Source organism: Lonchura striata, chromosome 12 (genome assembly GCF_046129695.1).
Source record: "Lonchura striata isolate bLonStr1 chromosome 12, bLonStr1.mat, whole genome shotgun sequence".
In the NCBI taxonomy this organism is placed as follows: Eukaryota; Metazoa; Chordata; class Aves; order Passeriformes; family Estrildidae; genus Lonchura; species Lonchura striata.
The window spans coordinates 17,743,812-17,762,006 of NC_134614.1; the positions used below are offsets into that span (position 1 = coordinate 17,743,812).

Consider the following 18,195-nt stretch of genomic DNA (forward strand, 5'->3'; position numbering starts at 1 on the left):
TCTAATGGCCCTCAAATAGTAACTTAACAGAGCTGTTCAGGGATGCTTGCCATTGCTATAAAAAGCCATTTGGCAATAAGCACTGCGTCATACTAGAAACACAGGCATTTACTAGAGCATAAATATGCTAAAATATTTCATTTACAGACTCTGTAGTGGTAGCTGGTTCTAGAAAACTAAGTGGATTATTTTGATAACTAATTATTTTAAATACTACAATTTTAAAGCAGTTGTTCCTTGAGATGGGTGATAAGTTACTGAATTAGTTTGGGTTTTTTTGTCGGGCATTTCACACTTGACTTCTCCACTTCTTCATAATTACCCATTCAGAAGTGATAAATATTTTGGAAAATTTTGCAGAAGGTTTGTTAGGTAGTTTGCACCCATTTCTGCAGTTAAACAGAGAAACACGCAGGAGCTGGTTCAGTTTCTTTCTTAGTCCAAGCTCTATATTCATTCATTACTTTTATTTTTCTAAGCTAATTAACACATTTCAAGTGCTACTTCCAAATAGGTCATAGAAGCAGAACACAGATGTACTAATTTACATTTCCCAGAGCGCTACAGGCTTCTGCACAGTTTGCACTGGACTTGGCTGTCACTCTTGGCTGTATTTGTGGTGTCATGAGCAGCCTGCTGCTTCCACAGTTCACTCAAGTCAAAATCTGTAAGGTGATCCTGAGATTGATCATGGTGGATTTGGGCACCTCTAACAATACCTGGCTGCAAAAGAGGTGTTACCACTGCCTTTGCACTCCCCTGAGAGACCTCTTTCTTGTGCCTCTGAGATCTGTGGTTTTCATTTCCTTGCTTGCCAGAAGTGTCTCTTAAGTAGGTGTTGATTACAGAGTTCCTCGAGGAATCACAGGTGTCCAATGTATCAGTGAGCACACGGTCCATTCCCTGTGTAGGCAGAGCTGGAAGCTGCCAGGTGTTTTGAAAATTCATGGTTCTAAAGAACTACCTTTACAATAGACACTGTTTTACTGGAAATGGTGCTATCAACATAGAAATTTTCATGGTTTTTGTTAATTAAAAACCACATTCAGTGATACTCAGATACTCAGGTTTTTGTAGAAGAATATATGTTGATGCTTTTGATGCTGCTGCTAAATAGAAACAAGAAAGCCAGCAATGCTCAAAAAAACCCGATGTAGCTCAATATTTGAGCTGATGTTCTCAGAGGTGTTCCATACTGGAGGTCTGGTAGATCATACCAGAAGTTTGTCGTGAAGTAAAAGTGAAAATGTTGGACTCTATATAATTTTGACAATTAGGAGACATACTTACAGATAATTCTTATCCCTTAAGGGAATATAGTATTTAAGCTTGCCTGGCCTGAGGACAGGGGTCCCTTGGCTTTGTGTGTCTGGAGTCCAGAGCTGATTGTTTGAGATGGAGAGAGAGCTAAGCTTTAGTGGCTGAGATGTGCAGCTCCCAAAGCTCAAATTGATTCTGGGAACCCTCTGGAGACCAGCATTGAGTGGAACCTCAAGGATTACAGAGAGCCTCTGTGTGTGGCAGAGAAACTCCCAGGCCAATAAAGGAAAAATATTAATGGAGTAAATGACATGAAATATTTACAAATTCTTGCTATATGGGAGCTTAAAACCCCTTTTCACTCTTTCAGAAAGAAGACACAGCTCCTCCAGCAAGCCGCCTTTGACTCCTCCCTCCTCTTCAGTATTTTCCCTCATTTCATCTTTCCCTTCAAAAAACAAAGGTAGCAGTGGAAGTGGGAGCAGTCGTTCATCCAGTGGAGGTACTAGTGCATCATCATCAAACTCCAAGTTGTTGAAATCACCCAAAGACAAGCTGCAGATCAGCGGAAACAACAGGTTAATGCATTCGGTACAGCACAGCAAAGTTCCCCATGACAAAATGTGAGTGTGTCTTTTGGAAGAGAATTAAATATCATTACTTGCATAGACACTGCTATGTCAAGAAAGTTTTCTTTTGTTTCAGAGTGTTTTTTGTTTAGAAGATAATTTTAAACTCCTTCAGATCCTTTCCCACTGCCTAGTCAAAGATGATAGTTAATGCTGATATCTGTATTGAGGAAGAACTCTTGCAAAGCTGCATCTTAAATCACCCTGAATAAAGGTCATTTCACTAGAAGCTCCTAATTCTTTTATGTAATTTGCATACTTTGATTGTAAGGGAGTTTTAGCTCTGATTCAGGTGGTTTTGACCTGCACATGTGAGATAACAGCAGTGCTGGTAAAATCTACTGCTACAGAATGGTGATTTCTCACCATTGCAATAGACCCATGGACATAATGGGTCTATTGCAGTTGCTTTGGACAGTTTGCAGTGATGCTCTCTGTCCATTAATGAAAATAATGGTTTCTGAAGTCCCTGGATACTCTGAAGTGTCAGGGGGGAAAAGGACAGAAGAGATTATGAGTATCATAAGAAATGTGAAAGTTAGAAAGATAGTAGGAGGAAAGTTTGCATTTATATTGGGAACAGATCATAGTATTGTTAAATAATAACATATTTTAGCTTTTTTTTTTCAATTTTTCTCTTTGTTTTTCCTAAATAACAGTATGACTCCATCTGTCAAAGTGGAAAAGATTCATCCAAAGATAGATGGTGCCCAACTGAAAGCTGCTGTTGGTCCAACTTGTTCTACTACTGTGAGTTCCTCAATAAAGACTGGCCTTAATTGTCCCTCAATACCAAAGCCACCCTTGCCTTCCCCTGGACAGATACTGAATGGTAAAGGTCTTCTCTCTGTGCCTCCATTTTTGGAAAAGAAACCTGAAGAAAATACGAATAATAGGAAATTTTTACATAAAAGATTGTCAGGTAATTTTTAAAAATTATTATTAGCTATATTCCCTTTAGTAGAAATATATATATGGAAATAAGTTCCAGAAGTAAATTAAAACTCCTGTAATACTGTAAATTGTAGTAAGAGTTTTTAAAAATTATAAATCTATAATTTACACTTTAAGGATGCAAACACCTTGAAATTGGCTTTTCCTTTCAAAAACCTGTACAGATCTCAAATGCCTGACAGTTCTGATAGTTTTAAAATTTTACTCTTTTACTATCTCTAAAGATTTTAGTTTCCTTCTTTCTATATGGAAGGTCCAAATGTACACAGAAAACAGAAAAACTAGCACCTGATAAACTCCAAAATGGAAACCCAGTCTGCTCTTTACACTTTTTAACACAAATATTTTAGGTGTTAGTAAAATGGTAGAAAAGTTCTTGACACTGAAGCCAACAAGCAAAAACCCACTATTTGTTTGTCACAATCCATAATGGTGATCTCTACTCCTAATAGGGAGCATCAAATCCTCCTTTGAGGTCACTTAGAGGTGTTTGTGGACTTGAGATCTGTATTTCAGCTTGCTGAGAGTGTAGAAAAATTCATTTGTACAATTTTATTGTGTGTTTGTATTTGTACATTTGCCTGTGTCATATTTGAAAAGTTTCCAATATGATTAATTTTAATTATGAAACTAGATGTTCGTCTTTCAAAATGCCTTTTGATAACTTGTCAATACTGTGTCTTTGACAGAGAGAGAATTTGATCCTGATATATACTGTGGTGTCATTGATGTGGAAACCAGGAAACCTTGTACTAGGTCTTTAACATGCAAGGTAGGATATCTGAATCAGGATAAGATTATCTGAAGTTTCTATTCAAATACTTGAAGAACATGATAGAAAACAGAGAGCTGCAAATTTTTGCTGTTGGTAATTACCACTGTATGTGGTACCTCTCAAAACATGTTGCTCAGAACCAAGACGAAATTGTTTTTGAAATTTACTTAATCATTATTCAGACAGCATTTCTCAAAGTAACCTGGTGGTTTGTATTTTTGTGTAAACCCTTTAAACATGGATGCTGAGGTGGAACAAACTGTGTCACTCCACATGTAGGTAGCAGGGGCAGCATGTTCCGCTTTTTGGGGAATAACCTTCGGTTGTAGGTCATTAATTTTAAAATTCCTAATAAGCATTGAAAATATTGCTTATACAGGATTTAAGTAATTCAAGCTCTTCCCTTCTCACACTCTTTCCTCTCCCCTCAGCAGAGTCTGCAGCAGGTTCTTGGTAGGAATTTGTGTAAATGCTAATGCTGCTGGGTGTACTGCTACAGCCAGCTCCTGAAAGAGCCATGGAGCATGCCTAGAGGTCAAACTCTAAATTAAACAATTATAAAAACTTTTGGTCAGACAAAAAAGTATCCTCTGGCTCCAAAACCCTGGGGGACAGAGGGCTGTCACTTGCTCCCAAGTAACCAAGAATCCAGATCCCCTGCACTTGTGTAATATTTTGCTGCTTTCCTGCAAAGCAGCTCTACTCTCAGTTTGGGAAATGTCTGGTAAATAAACCACCTACAGAACAAAGGTACATGAAGCTGGCACTAATGACCCAGAGCAACTGAACTTGAACACATTGCCCTTTTGGAATTACAGAGGGGAGGAAATTGTTTTGCTAATAGAGGAGGGAAAAGGTGCAAGATTTTACAAGAGAAATAGGCAAATCAAAATTGAAAAAGAAAGAGGAAAAAAATTTCTCAGCAATTCTTTAGACTACACTACTCATAAAATAATTTTTGGAATTACTGTTTGTGTCTGAATTACATGACAAAAATTTTTACCTGCTAAAAAGAACCATATCAAACCCTTTATGCCATATTAAAAAGGTATTATGTGTGACTTTAACAATTCAGAAAAATAGCTTCCATTTACTTCACCTTACTTGGAATTGATGTCATTTATACACAGTCACATCTTTCTGTCTGTAGTGCTCAGGACACTCAAAGAACTTTGAGTCCTGCCTGACTCTGGATTCTGGGCTGCTGGATGTTTTAAATTCCTCAATATCTATTTGATTATATTAGTTTTCAAGGAATATATTAGTTCATAGAAGGCAGCACAGTACTTTTATAAATATTTTTCAGTTCTCCCATTAGAAGTCTGATTTTAAACATGATTTTGTTGAATATTTTTTGAAGTGAAAGTAAATATTTTCTCTTTTTGGTTTTGTAGGAGTTGGCAGTTGAAATATCAATGTAAAAAAAAGTTTTTGGTTCTAGTTTTAACCTTATTAAACATTTGGCAGTTTGGTTTTTTAAAAAAAGTTTCAAAGAATCCTTTTACCAGATTTCTGGTTTTGTTACTCTGTATCAGACAAGGATATAATCATCCGCCAAGGAATTTTAAAGTTTGTTTTCCAAGCTGTATTTCCATTTGTTTACTAAACCAGAACTCTGATGATTTTCTCTGTTTTGGAGCTCTTGACACATGTTTTGGGTGTTTGACTTCCACAAATGCGATAGCCTGGGATTAATGATTTATTCCTGGTTCTGCAGACACATTCCTTAACCCAGCGGAGGGCTGTACAGGGTCGAAGAAAACGATTTGATGTGTTATTAGCTGAGCACAAGAGCAAAACCAGGGAAAAGGAACTTCTTCGACATTCGGATCATCATCAGCAGATGCCCCCTCTCAGGGAACCACATCCCTCACCTACTAAAACTTCCCAGGAGCTGCACCAAAATTCTCATGGAGTTACTCTTACAGAATCAAAGCCTTTATTACCTAATAAACCCAAACCTCACCCCCCCAGTCTTCCAAGGTAAGGAAAATCTGCAGATGCAGTGATGTGAAATGAACACTGCGAGCTTGATGAGGTGGATGTTGAGGGAGCGATACGGATCTGTTGGATGGGCCAGTGTGTTTGCTGCAGGCCTGGTGCTTGTCTGCAATTAGCAATTACCTGCTGAGGGTAACTCCTGGTGAGGAGGGAGTAGTAAAATTGCTGTTTGAAGTTGTAAAAGCTGACTTGCAATCAGTGGAAGTGGTTGAGCAACAATTGGGCAATGCTGCTTTTCTAGGGGTACCACTATACTCTGTCCTTGCCCTTGGCAGGTTACAAGACTGTGGACAACACTAGGGATCTGTTAATGTAGATTTCTTTCTCTCAGTAATAATAATAAGGATGGAATTTTTATCTGGACTGGGTTCAATAACACCTGGTTACTGCTTGCCTTGCCCAGGCCTCCAGGCTGTCCAGCCCAGCACAGTGGAAATGTCCCCAGTGAGTCTCCTTCTGTCCATGAGTCCCCACACCCTCCCTTGCCTGCAGCTGAGCCAGCATCTCGGTTATCCAGTGATGAGGGAGAATGTGATGAAAAAGAAGAGCCTGTTGAAAAACTGGATTGTCATTATTCAGGTCATCATCCTCAACCAGCCGCTGTATGTTTGCAAAGTTAACCTCGGTCTTTCTCTGGCTCTAATTGTGTAAACAAGTTACTTTGGGGTTTTGGGGGTGGTTTTCTGTGGGAAATGTGATACTTTTTTCCCTTTTTTTTTTTTTTTTTTCTTTTTTTTTCCCCTCTCCCTGTATTTTGAGAAAGTTGTTCTGTGGCCTAGTAGGCAGTGAAAGTTTAGCTAGCTGGAAAATAAACATGCTAAAAAAATGTGTTCATAGCTCACTTCCCCAGTCCAAAAGAAACCAAAATGCCAGAATACTAAAGATGAAATTGCTAACTGCTCTAAAGGGCTGTGGTTTTGGAATAAGTAAACAGTGTCTTTTTGGTGCAATATTCTTATTGGACTTCCCCTTCCACACCCACATACATTTTTTTACTCAAATTACCAACATCACGTTAAAGGTAGCAATAAGGTATTTTAATATTTAAATTTTGACAAAAGTTAGTTAGTATAACTAAAAGCAAATTTATTGCCCAGCCTGGATATCAAATTATATCCAATTTTTTTTAATATTTTATTTATTTTTTTATATCCTATTTTTTTTACTTCTAGCTGATAGGTGGTAGGTCCTCAGAAGCAGATGTTACATAAACATGTGTCTGTATATGTGTATAATGTTTATACATAAACACATATACTGCTAACCTTCTCTGTTTAATCCAAGGAGTTCAAATTTGAGTTCTTCTATTAAGTATGTGATATCAGAAGACAAGAAAATTACCTCAATATACCAAGGCAAAAAATTTAAAATAGCTGTTGGGCCACAGACATAAAAACAAATTTATTTTTTTTTATCGTCTACTTAAACATCTAAAGGCATATTTATCATAAACAAATTGTTGTGCAGAAAGTTGTCATTGAAAGTAGAAAACACCAATTAAAATCATGTCTTTTCAGTTTTGCACATTTGGTAGTCAGCAAATTGGAAGAGGTTATTACGTGTTTGACAAGCGGTGGAACCATATTCGATGTGCACTTGACTTCATGTTGGAGAAGCATCTTAATTCACAGATGTGGAAGTGAGTAGAAGTGAAAGATTTTTTATTGTTCTTGGTGTTTGTAAAAGTACATGGAACCTTGTGATTCTAGTTAAAAAAAGTAATCTTGTGTTCAGACTGAAGGTTGATGATCTGTGTTTTATGTTTTGTGCAACAATTAACTATAAGTTTAGTAAAATCAGAGGCATTAATCAACCCTAAGATACAATCATTTTAAGGTAGCATTATTGGTATATAGAGGCATTAGTCTTAAGAATGGTGGATATGTGGGGTTTTATCTTTGTTTTTCTGTTCACCTGCAGGAAAATTCCTCCAGCATCCAGTAACATAGCATCGGTCCGTGCCCCACATCGGACAAACCTGATGCCTGCTTCTCAGCACGGTGTCAGTGCAGCAGGGTTCCTCTTACCCACCACGGTTATGTCATCGCCAGCCTTGGTCTCTCCCTCCTGTGTGTCTCTGAACAGCAAATCGGTACCATCCCACGGGACGACACTAAATGCCAATCCCGCTGCTCTGGGTGCAGTGGATCCTGTCTGCAGTATGCAATCAAGACAAGTGTCTTCTTCCCCTTCAACACCTACAGTGCTTTCCTCTGTACCCTCACCTATGGCCAGCAAACCTCAGAAAATGAAATCCAGCAAATCTTTTAAACCTAAGGAATCTTCTGCTGGCAGTGGCACCTGTAACAGCACCGGCAGCGTCAGTAGCAGCGGCGGCTCAGGAAAGAAGCGCAAAAACAGTTCCGCACTGCTCGCACCTTCTCATTCCACAGAGTCCTTTAGAAAAAACTGTGTGGTTAACTCTGGAAACTCTGGGACCTCCTATCATCCATCAGTGACAGCTTCGTCCCACAGCGTTGGCCTCAACTGTATGACTAGCAAAGCTAACTCTGTTAGCCTCAAACATGACCAATCAGGGAGGGGTCCTCCGACTGGGAGCCCTGCAGAATCCATAAAGAGAATGAGTGTGATGATGAACAGCAGCGACTCCACGCTCTCCTTAGGGCCATTTGTTCATCAGTCTAGTGAGCTGACTGTAAATTCACACAGCAGTTTTTCACATTCACATACTTCCCTTGACAAATTAATAGGAAAGAAAAGAAAGTGCTCACCTGGTTCAAGCAGCATCAACAGCAGCAGCAGCAAATCAAACAAAGTTGCCAAATTGACATCGGTGAACAATGTTCATGCAAAACACACTGGTGCAATCCCAGGGACGCAAGGACTGATGAACAATTCTCTGTTTCATCAGGTAGGAAATCTTGTCTCAAACTAAGCCATCATGAAATGCCTTCTCACATGCTTATAATTCATGTGTTCTCTTTAATATTAAATAGATAACCAGTTCCAGATCCTGCTCAAGTAAAAGGTAGTTCTTTTTGTCCAGTACTCATTTTGAGTGTTCTTATGGTACATTTACTGAAGACTTTTATAAATGTTCTAAATAAAAAAGCTAGGAAAAAAACCTGACATGGGATAATTCAAATTCCTTAGATGCTGCTGCCTGTGAATTGCTTCAGATAAAATTCATTCCTCTTATTTTTAAACCGTAATTTTAAAAGTGAATCTTGCCAGCCTGCCGTGGAACTGAGCTGTGTGCCTCAGCCTGACTCCTTGTTTCTGTGTCAGGAATAAACATTCTACAAAGTGGAACATAATGATGCTGATAACAGAACTGTGATACTGTGATAAAATAAGCCTATTATCCTAAGATGTCATTGACTAACTTCTTAGTAATAATGTGATTAAATATAATAAATCAGATAATAAACCTTTTTAGTTGGTAAGACAAATAGATATACTATAAAGGAAGCAGATCTCATGAGTATGTAAGATCCCATTTTAAAAATTAGTTTGGGGTTTGGGTTTTTTTTAAAACAAATCTCGTTGGAAAAGTTGTTAAAAATCAAAAAAACTTTGTTTTCTCTGCTGCTAAAAACTGAAATCTCTGTAGCTGGTGAGCTAGGAGGCCAGTAAGAACTTTTTGAGAGTGGTTTCTTAATTTTCAGTTTCAGCCACAGAGGAAGATTTCACCTTTTTGTGTGTTTACTTAAGAAAAAAAGCCTTCAGATGGCTGAATTTATTTTTGGACTTACCTAATAATTACTATATCAACTATGCAATATAAGTAAAAGAGAAATACAATTTTGAGTGAACTAAGAAGGAAAGCATGCTTGAAAATACCATAACTTCAAAGAGGTTTAGTTGAGGATTTTCAAGTCTCAGAGGGGCCAACCTCATGTTATCAAGGTTGCTTTGTGCTTGACATTTTCCCCCAAATATGCCCTTATTAGCTAAAAATAAGTTTGTTTTCAGTGCCTCCACTGATGGTTCTCTCTTTTCTTGCCCCCAAGCCGAAGGCCCGTCCCTGATAGCTGAAGGCACCACGGTGAGAAACAAACTGGACAGTTTTCACTACAAGCAAAACCTCCATCTGGATTTCTGGACTCCAAGATGCCTTGAGTTTTCCCAACTTCCCATGGTCCTCAGGTGTGGAAATCTACTGGACTGTCACTTAAACAAGGAATTTCCCTGAAGCCATGTCTGTAGCAGTGAATATACTAGAAATGGACACTGGATGAAGTTCAGCCACATAATTGCTCTTATCAGTGTTAACAGTGGTCTGGACTGTTTGCTACAAATCTGTGAGATTTTCCTTACAGGAGTACATCATCTTGCCACTATTTGACATAGTTTGGCTGGGCAAACGAATGTTTTCTGGGGGGAAATAAACATTACTGTGGACTTATTTTTATACTGATGGTGTCTTTTGTAGGTGATAGCTAACCAGACAGACACCCTCAAAGGAGAGGACCCCGTGACAAGGGGAAAAATGTGTGAGGCACAATGGAAAGAAGCCCTCAAGAAGGGAATATGGCTTTAGTGTTTTTATAGCAATGTTCCTTTAATGGAATATAAAAAATAGCACAATTCAAAAAATAGTCTGTTTTGCCCAGCCTTTTGCAGGTAATTTGGGATAAGAAGCTATCAGGAGTTTAAAACAAAACAAACCTAACAAAACCAGAAAAACTTGTTTGAGGCCACTGCTTAGAAAACAAGTATAAAAATGCCGTATTTGTGTGATACAAAACCTATTTTCTATTCTTTTGAATGAGATTTTATTGTGGAAGAAAAGTTAATTTTGTTCTTTAAAAATTCCAAAAATATCAAATGGACAAAGGCAAATAACCTCTAAAACTCTATGCCCAAAGAACATATTTATTGACCTATACTGTATACCACAGGCCTTTGCTTTTTAAAAAAAAAAAAACTGTATTGATGAAATTAGGCTGGATTTGTCTTCCTCTTCCAGCGGATAAAATCAGCCCTTTTAAAAATGAGTTTTTAAAATATTTAAATATTTTTTAACAATTACAAAAGTCAGTTTCTTTCTGCCTTGTTTGTGTAACAAAGTTGTTGATGTGTGATGCCTTCTACCACTGACTAAGATTTTTTTTTTTTTTTTTTTTAGTCCAAATTCTGGAATAAATGCCAATTTGACAGCAGAGTTCACTGTGAAGCACTGGTTTGTGCATCACAGTCATCCCAGGCCCTCCCAGGCTTTATGAGTATGGGGGGCTTTGCAATTTTGTTTAATCCAGTCAGTTTTTATGAAATATTTTGTCTTGCTTCAAAACACCTCAAAAATTAATTCCGCCAAAGGGCTCATTGTATTATGGTTCAACTCATCTGGATGTTTTTGTTAAATTTTTAAACATCAGGTAAAGGCTCAAAACTGACTAAACTTTTATTAAGGGGGCAAAGTGAAGGAAGATGAAATCCTAACGAAGAAGATTTTTATTTTCTGCCTTAAAGGGGCATCAGCTATTGCTGAGAAGAGACAATCTGAGCCTGTCCAGCTGTTCACATAGCCCAGCCTTCTTCCCATTCTGGTGGCAAGTAGTAAGTACATCAGGGAATCCAAAGCCACTCTGAGTAGCAGTTGCTTAGTTGTTTACCTAACAATGCTTTCAGTTTCTCCTGAACTTCCTATGAAATCATTGTTATACAGCAAAACAACAAGAAGCCTCTATGCAGACACTTTAGCTTTGAATTGATACAAACGATCACACTGAGAAAGCAATGTACTAGAGACTCTTATTATGCAAACTTAAAAAAAAAAAACAGACAACTTTTCAGGAACAAAAGGATTTGTATTTAATAGGATGCCCTGTTTAAAGGATTGTTAGAACTGCAATTGGTTTTATGTAAAAGGAACCAAAGTGAAATGCCACAAAAAGAAATCCAAGTGTATTAAATCTTGCACGTTTGGAGAGAAATCCATGCTCTGATGAAGTCCCTGGGACAGAGCTTCCACTTCAGGATAGCATCAGTCACAAGTGCAATTTGACTCTTGGTAGAAACAAAGGTACAGGAAACAGAAATTTGGCACGATTGGATGCTGGCAAGTTTGTGATTGAACTATCCTCTGGTTTTTAAGGTTCTGTTGATCTGAAAGCAAAATGGCAAATTTGTGCTCCATCAGTAGCATGCAGATATGTACCAAGTGAATTCCTGGTGACTGCTCCTCCAGAGCCAGTGGGTGCAGCCACCTGCACCATGTGGGTTTGAGCCACTGGAGCAAAGAGTCCGAGAATAAACTCTGCCTGCCCTAGACCTGCTCTAAATATTATGTTTTAGATCTTGGTTATAAGCAGAACATTGTTCCTGAAGCTTTTATTGTCACATAGTTCTTACTGTAAATAAGGAAGCTTAAAATTAATTTTCCTTGCAAAATTGAATTTGCAGTGGCTGGGTTGTTTCTAGACAGATTTTGGTATTAATTTAAGAGATACAGTTTTTATAGTCTTTCCAACTTCTCGTTATGACTCCTGCAGTTTTCTTAACCTAAAAAATTGCTGCAATGATGAACAAAGAATTATACAAGAAAAAAAAAAACATACTTTTGTATCTTTATTTTGGAATTTCTTGTTCTATTATAAATATTGAAGTATCCCTATTTCAGAAGACATATTTTGTTAATTGATTGTACATATTTAAATATGTATTTTTGCACAGGTCTTTTTTTCTTATATCCAGTTTTGGTACAATTGAGATCATCTAGTATTTATTTATTAATTAATTAAAAAAAAAAAAAAAGCAAATACCTTTTTATAATTTGAAGTGGTTCACTGCCAAGCCAATAGTTAACATGCCTACTTTGCAATGTAAGGGATGCCTCTGTTTTGTGAAAGCTGTGTCCCTTTTCCCCGTCTTGGGAGTGGGTGGATCCACGCCAAGGATCACCGAGCCCGGAGCCCTCGTGGTTGATGTGGCATTGCTTATCAGTTGCCTGACTCCCAGAAGATCCATTTAATTAAGTGACACACTGCTTCTCTTTTTTTAGTGTTCGTGTGTGTGTGTGCGCATCCGTGTGGGTCTCATGTGGTTTAAAACTAACGGAAAAACTGAAAGTGCCTGATATAACTCGTTTTAAGCTTGGACTGTTTAGACAGCTTCTCCTTAAAAGACTTGAATGTTCAGTTGAAATTTTGGAGCTTGCTTTTTCCACCTATATATAATATATGTGTGTGTGTGTGTACACACACATGCATATATTTATATATCTGAAATTAATGAGATGGGTTGACAAAGGAAAGCAAATTATGCTGGTAGCTTTTGTAAAATCTTTTCATTTGAATACCTACTGTTGGAACAATCCCATTGATAACTCATATTTAGTATAATGCCAAGGGTTTGAAATATGGTTTTAACCAGCAGTTTATTTAACTGTCTCATTTTGGGAAGGGGGTGGCAATATTAATTAGTCAAATAATTTAGGAGATGTTCCAAATTGTTGGTATTCCAAAACAAAGAAAAAACCCCAAGTAAGTACCTCTTAAAACCATGAAAAAAATAAAGATGTGATTTCCAAATGACATTTCTAAGGCAGTTGTCTTCCTGTAAGAGTTCTCTTGCCAAGGAATCTCTTGTCTTTTACTCATTCTGTCCTGGAGGAGGGAATTGGGCTTAGAAAGATTCTTAAATGTTTCACTGTTCAGCAGAAAATAATCATTTTTACCTTTTGTGCGAGATATTTTATGTTTTAAAGATAATTTTGAAATGAGCACTACATAATGTCAATGTGAATGTAGGCCTTGGAAGCATCTTGCTCGGTGTTGAGCCTGGTTCTAAAAGCAATCTCCTGTGTAAAATGTGTGAATAGTTTGATAATTTGTATACATAATCAAGAGCATCTGATCAGCTGAACTCTGTGTTGGCTGCTGTATAGTACATGAACAAATGTCATGGGATAGAAAAATTACTTTGGATATTTAAAAGAAAAATAAATATATAGTCTATTTGTTTTGTAACAAGTTTCTGTAAATAAAATAATTTATACTATTTATAAGAAAAAGTTGTGCTTTGCTTCATGAAAAAGATTAGTTTGTTGAACAAACATGTTACTAAACAAGGCAATAAAATTAGGACTTTTCAATAAATGAGGTTGGTTGCATGGAATATATTATATGTTTCTGCTTCATTATAAAATCCTTCGCTATTAAAGGAAAACATTATCTGTATTGGTGCCTATGTGAACTAATTTCGGAGAATTGGATGTGGTCAAATTCTGTCATTGTCCCTCAGCATCACGAGTCAGCCCGGTAGGTTCGGAGCTTTCCATCCTGCAGGGGGTTGGTGCCTGGTTTTGAGCAGTGCCTGTGTCACCTCTGCAGCATTTTCCTGTGCAAAGGACATTCTGTTACTTAAGGTTCACAATTTATATTGTTTTCTAATCAGAATAATGAGCAGCAGCCTTTACAGCCCCAGATGTGGTTATGTTGATTTGTCACGTTTCCTGGATTTTTTTTTTTCCTCCTAAAAAAGTGTCTTCTGTGTTCTCACAGTTTGAAGATCCGGCATGTGGATTCAGCAGTTTAAACACTCCTGCAGAGCTTTTCTCTGCACGTGACTCGGGACTCATGTGTCGTGGGCAATTTTGGAGCTATTTGTAAAACCAGTAGAGCTCCTGTTTGTGGGACGGGACTTCAGAGTGACATCTGTGGCACGGCTTCCCTTACTCTGCCTCTATTTTGTTTTGGTTTGGGTTTTTTCCCCTTTTAAAACAAGTTTTTCTTAATATTTGGAATAAATGCTACAAGATACAAACGGGGTTCAGACAACAGGCAAGTTCTGCTTTGTCTTTTTATAATAAGCACCTCTAGTAGTTCTAAGTTTACTTTTTGTGCTACTGAGTATTTTAATTTCTTTTTTTGTCCTGCCTTCTTGCAAATCCTTTTCCTTCCTAGTAGGAATTTTACCACCTGAGCTGCCTGCAGGAGCTGCAGCTGGTCCAGCAGAGCCGCACGAGCGGCCGCAGCCCGGAGCGCGTGGAGCCGGGTGTTCGCAGCCGAGCAGAGCTCTGAGCTTGGCATCATGTTCAGGCAGGTTCGTGACTCTGACTCTTCAATGCTGAAGGAATAACTGCATTTTACTGCATTTAGTACAGGGTTCAGCGTCCTCTAAAACTGGCAAGGTTAAGAAAGGAAAAAAAGGTGCGTTCACCCTGTGTAACGCTGAGCTCTCGGAGCTCTGTGGAATTGGAGCATCCTCCCTCTCTCCTTCCTTGGCTGCGTTTGGTGCAGGGCAGTGCGAGGGAGCCCTGACCCTGGGGCAGAGCAGAGCTGCTCCTTGGGTTCTCTCTTCTGGTGACTCCACTCACTAGAGGAGTTAGTGATGAAAAATGGTTCTGACCAGGTGCTGAAGTGGAACCCAGTAAGCACAGATGTCCCTGAAGTGAGTGCAAGACAGTTTCCCTCCCATCAGTGACTGCCTCATAGGAATATACTCCAGTTTATATTTGGGACAGTTACTTGGTGATGTAGGAAAGTGCCAAGGCATGCAATGAAACCCCGGGGTCAGAGGTTCCCTGAGTGTAGGGTCTGTGTATTTGTGCATCTTGTCAGTGCCCTTTGCACTTCGTATCAAAGCTGGGGAGATGTGTCCTGGGGTCCCGAAGCTGTCTGGCTCTCCCCTGGTGGGGCAGCTGGGCTCCGGGGCTGCAGCTGTCCCTGGCTGTGCTGTGCAGCTCGGGATGAGGCTGGCAGCTGGCCGGGTGCCTCCGGCTCTCTGCAGGCCGGAGCGCCGCTCCGTGGGCGCCTTGTTTACCCCGACTACCAAAACAACCCAAAGGAGGGCTTGTCCTGGCTTTTTAAAATGCTAATTCCTGTTGGTTCATTAGTATCACGTTCTGGTGCAACAAATAATCAAACACATGTGGCTTGTAGGATCCACCATGGGACTTTTTATTTTGACTGGATGCTTTTTTCAGTGCTTTGGCTCAGAGCTGCGTTAGCCTGCTGGATTTGTTCCTAACAAGCAGCATGGGAGCTTTGTCATGGAAAAGTGGCATATGCTTGGGTTTTTTCTGATCCGACAAACTTTGAAAACCTTTAGGGAACTTGTTCAAACTAATGTGGATTGAAACTTTATTGCCAAGGAGGAAAAACAGCCTGAGAAGTGAAGTAAAAAGCTTTGTCCAAGTCTATGAGAAATAGCTGGTGTTGATATTTGTGCCCAAATTGATACAAAAGTTTTCTTCAGCATCAGCAGGGACTGTGTTGCTGCTTGGGTTTTGTGGTCTCTGACTACTGGAAGCTTTTTGTCCTCCATTTTGCAGTTTAGGTCCCTTCACCTGAGTCCTTTCCTGTCCATGGCAGGTGACCTTTTCCTAAAGTCAGTGCCCTGTCCCTTTTCTGCAAGGCTGGAGCCCAGTGTTCAGTGAGGGAAGCACCAGAGGTGTTGGCAGGTGAGCCAAAAACTGCACAGACTTGCACAGAAACAACATTTCAACTGCTTTGTAGCAGAGCTTTACTAACAAATCCTAAATCACCCCATCTCCTGCCTTCCCACCTGTTTTCCCACCATTAATGCAGGGGATGAATTGCAGAGAGAAGTTAAAGCTGTGGCTTGAAATCTCTGCCTGGTTCTGGCTACCTTGCAATGAGGGTGAAGTCAGCTTTGCAAAGTGAAATTGGAGAGTGGCACTAGCTCAAGGAACTGCCCAAGCTTATATTACAAGAGAGAATGTACAACTTCGGTATGTGGACTATAAATCCATGGAAAGGTGTCAAAAGCGAGGCATGAAGGCCTGCATCTGAAATGCTGCTCACAATCAGAGTTAAATAAAGGGAAATTATGAGATCAGATAAACAGAATATAAAACTAACATGATCATGGGTCAGTAAAAATGAACTTAAAATTACTTCAGGAAGCAGAAATTCTAATGCTTCTGCTTCCATAGAAATGGAAGAAAGCATTTTAAAACTACAGAACAGAGAAAATTATGCCCTTGATCAGCTCAAGGTCTGACCACCCCAGACCCCTCAGCATTCCTACTCTTTGGAAAACCTGTGTATCAGATTGCTTTTTTTTTTTCCCAGAACAATGTGAACAGCCGTGCTAGCTAAACTGTGTGCCTCCAGCTGTGGTCTTCAGGATGTGCTGCCTTTCACCTTTCCCAGAATTTTATCCCACCACTATATGGCATGGCTGAGAGGCTGAACTGCTGCACAAAACCTTAAAAGGTTCAACTAAAATTGCTGTGACTCTTTCCTGTCAGGCCACAAAAATCTTTGTCCAGAAGATCTCCAGACTCTACCTGGATCCTCTTTTACAGGATATAGGCTGGCACCAGGAAATGTGAAGGCAAGCTGGGGTCTTTAGAGGGGGGTCTCTGCTGTAGTAGGATTGTGTACTTCTGTTTGGAACATTATTTTTCACCCACCTGAGCAGAGAACACCAGATTGTGAAGTGCTTGACTGCCACAGGATAATGGCCATGGTTAGGATAAAATGGTTGATAGCTCTGCAAGTATCTTAGAGCACTACAACTCTTTAGCAATGCTTTTATTTTCCACACAGAGTAGGGATTTCCATTTTTTTTTCTGCTGCTCTTACCTACACTAAGAGAGCAGTAAGATTTCTCAGGAATGCATGAAGCCTCTGATAGCCTAATTTTTCTTGTGTAGATTTTTATTCTCTTTACAGTTAAAAAGATACATGGTAATACATATGCTGAATGGAAACTTTGATGTAGTTAATTAAGGATACTTCATGTATTAATATGCTGGAAAGGAAAATTTATTTGTGCACCAAACAGAAATTCCAGAAGTGAAGACATGAAGACAGTATGATTTTCTGATAAGCTCCACACCTGCACCTATGGAAGATGGAGATATTCCCAAAAGTCAGACTGATTAAAGCCTTCCTAGCTAGCTCTATTTATCTGGCATGGAACAGATGTAGAAAAACAAGAGAGGTTATTGCAGGTCTGAAGTCTGAATACTGGGTTTTATCAGTTAAAACTTTATAGTAAATGGCATGTGTATGAACACACATGAGACTCAGAGCTGAACACATGGTAAACTAGAGTTCTTGTTTATTACTCTGCCTATTCTGAAGAAAGATCAGAATTTTCTTCTAATTAGCACTGTCTGAAATGTAAATCTTTAAACTCTGCTTCTTGGAGGGGGAAACAACCAAAACAGCTTCCAGTAAGTAGCAAAAAAACCCCAAAACCATGAGGTTGTATTTTGGGTTCCAGAAAAGTTCATCAGAGAATAGAAATGGCCCCTCAGCACCATGGGGTCCAACCTCGGGCAGGCAGCAGTGATCCCAGGACACGAGACCCTCTATGACCTTGCAATGGGAGGGCTGGGCAGAGGAAATTCCAAGCTGTCCTGTCTGTGGCACAGTAGCTTCCAAATGCTTGGATTGCTCTTTGGGTACACCTGCCTGCTGGAGCTCCTTCCAGCACTGAAATTGCAATGCATACAGGCTGTAAATGTTCCAAATGCAGTGGCATCAAAAGCTCACAGAACTCACTGAAAGGCCTTCTTTGGGAGGAGGGAAAAAACCCCTCAAGGCAGGCCAGCAGGGTAAACAGCTGCTGCTGGAGGCTCTGCCAGGCAGGAGCCATGTGTCATCAGCATGGCAGCAGCCTAGTGAGGCATTC

General features: G+C 39.3%; 1 protein-coding gene across 3 annotated transcripts in view; it reads left to right on the forward strand.

The window, feature by feature from the left end:
- The window catches only part of ATXN7 (ataxin 7), an 86,777-nt gene extending 73,014 nt beyond the window's left edge, over positions 1-13,763 (forward strand). For all 3 annotated transcript variants that reach the window (XM_021537251.1, XM_077786161.1, XM_021537252.3), the window contains 8 exons: positions 1,631-1,883; positions 2,549-2,811; positions 3,533-3,615; positions 5,336-5,601; positions 6,023-6,221; positions 7,137-7,258; positions 7,540-8,491; positions 9,594-13,763. In XM_021537251.1, coding sequence (XP_021392926.1) covers positions 1,631-1,883; positions 2,549-2,811; positions 3,533-3,615; positions 5,336-5,601; positions 6,023-6,221; positions 7,137-7,258; positions 7,540-8,491; positions 9,594-9,611 — 2,156 coding nt within the window. In that variant the 3' untranslated portion in view covers positions 9,612-13,763. The remainder of the gene's footprint in view (positions 1-1,630; positions 1,884-2,548; positions 2,812-3,532; positions 3,616-5,335; positions 5,602-6,022; positions 6,222-7,136; positions 7,259-7,539; positions 8,492-9,593) is intronic.
- Positions 13,764-18,195: the final 4,432 nt, after the last annotated feature.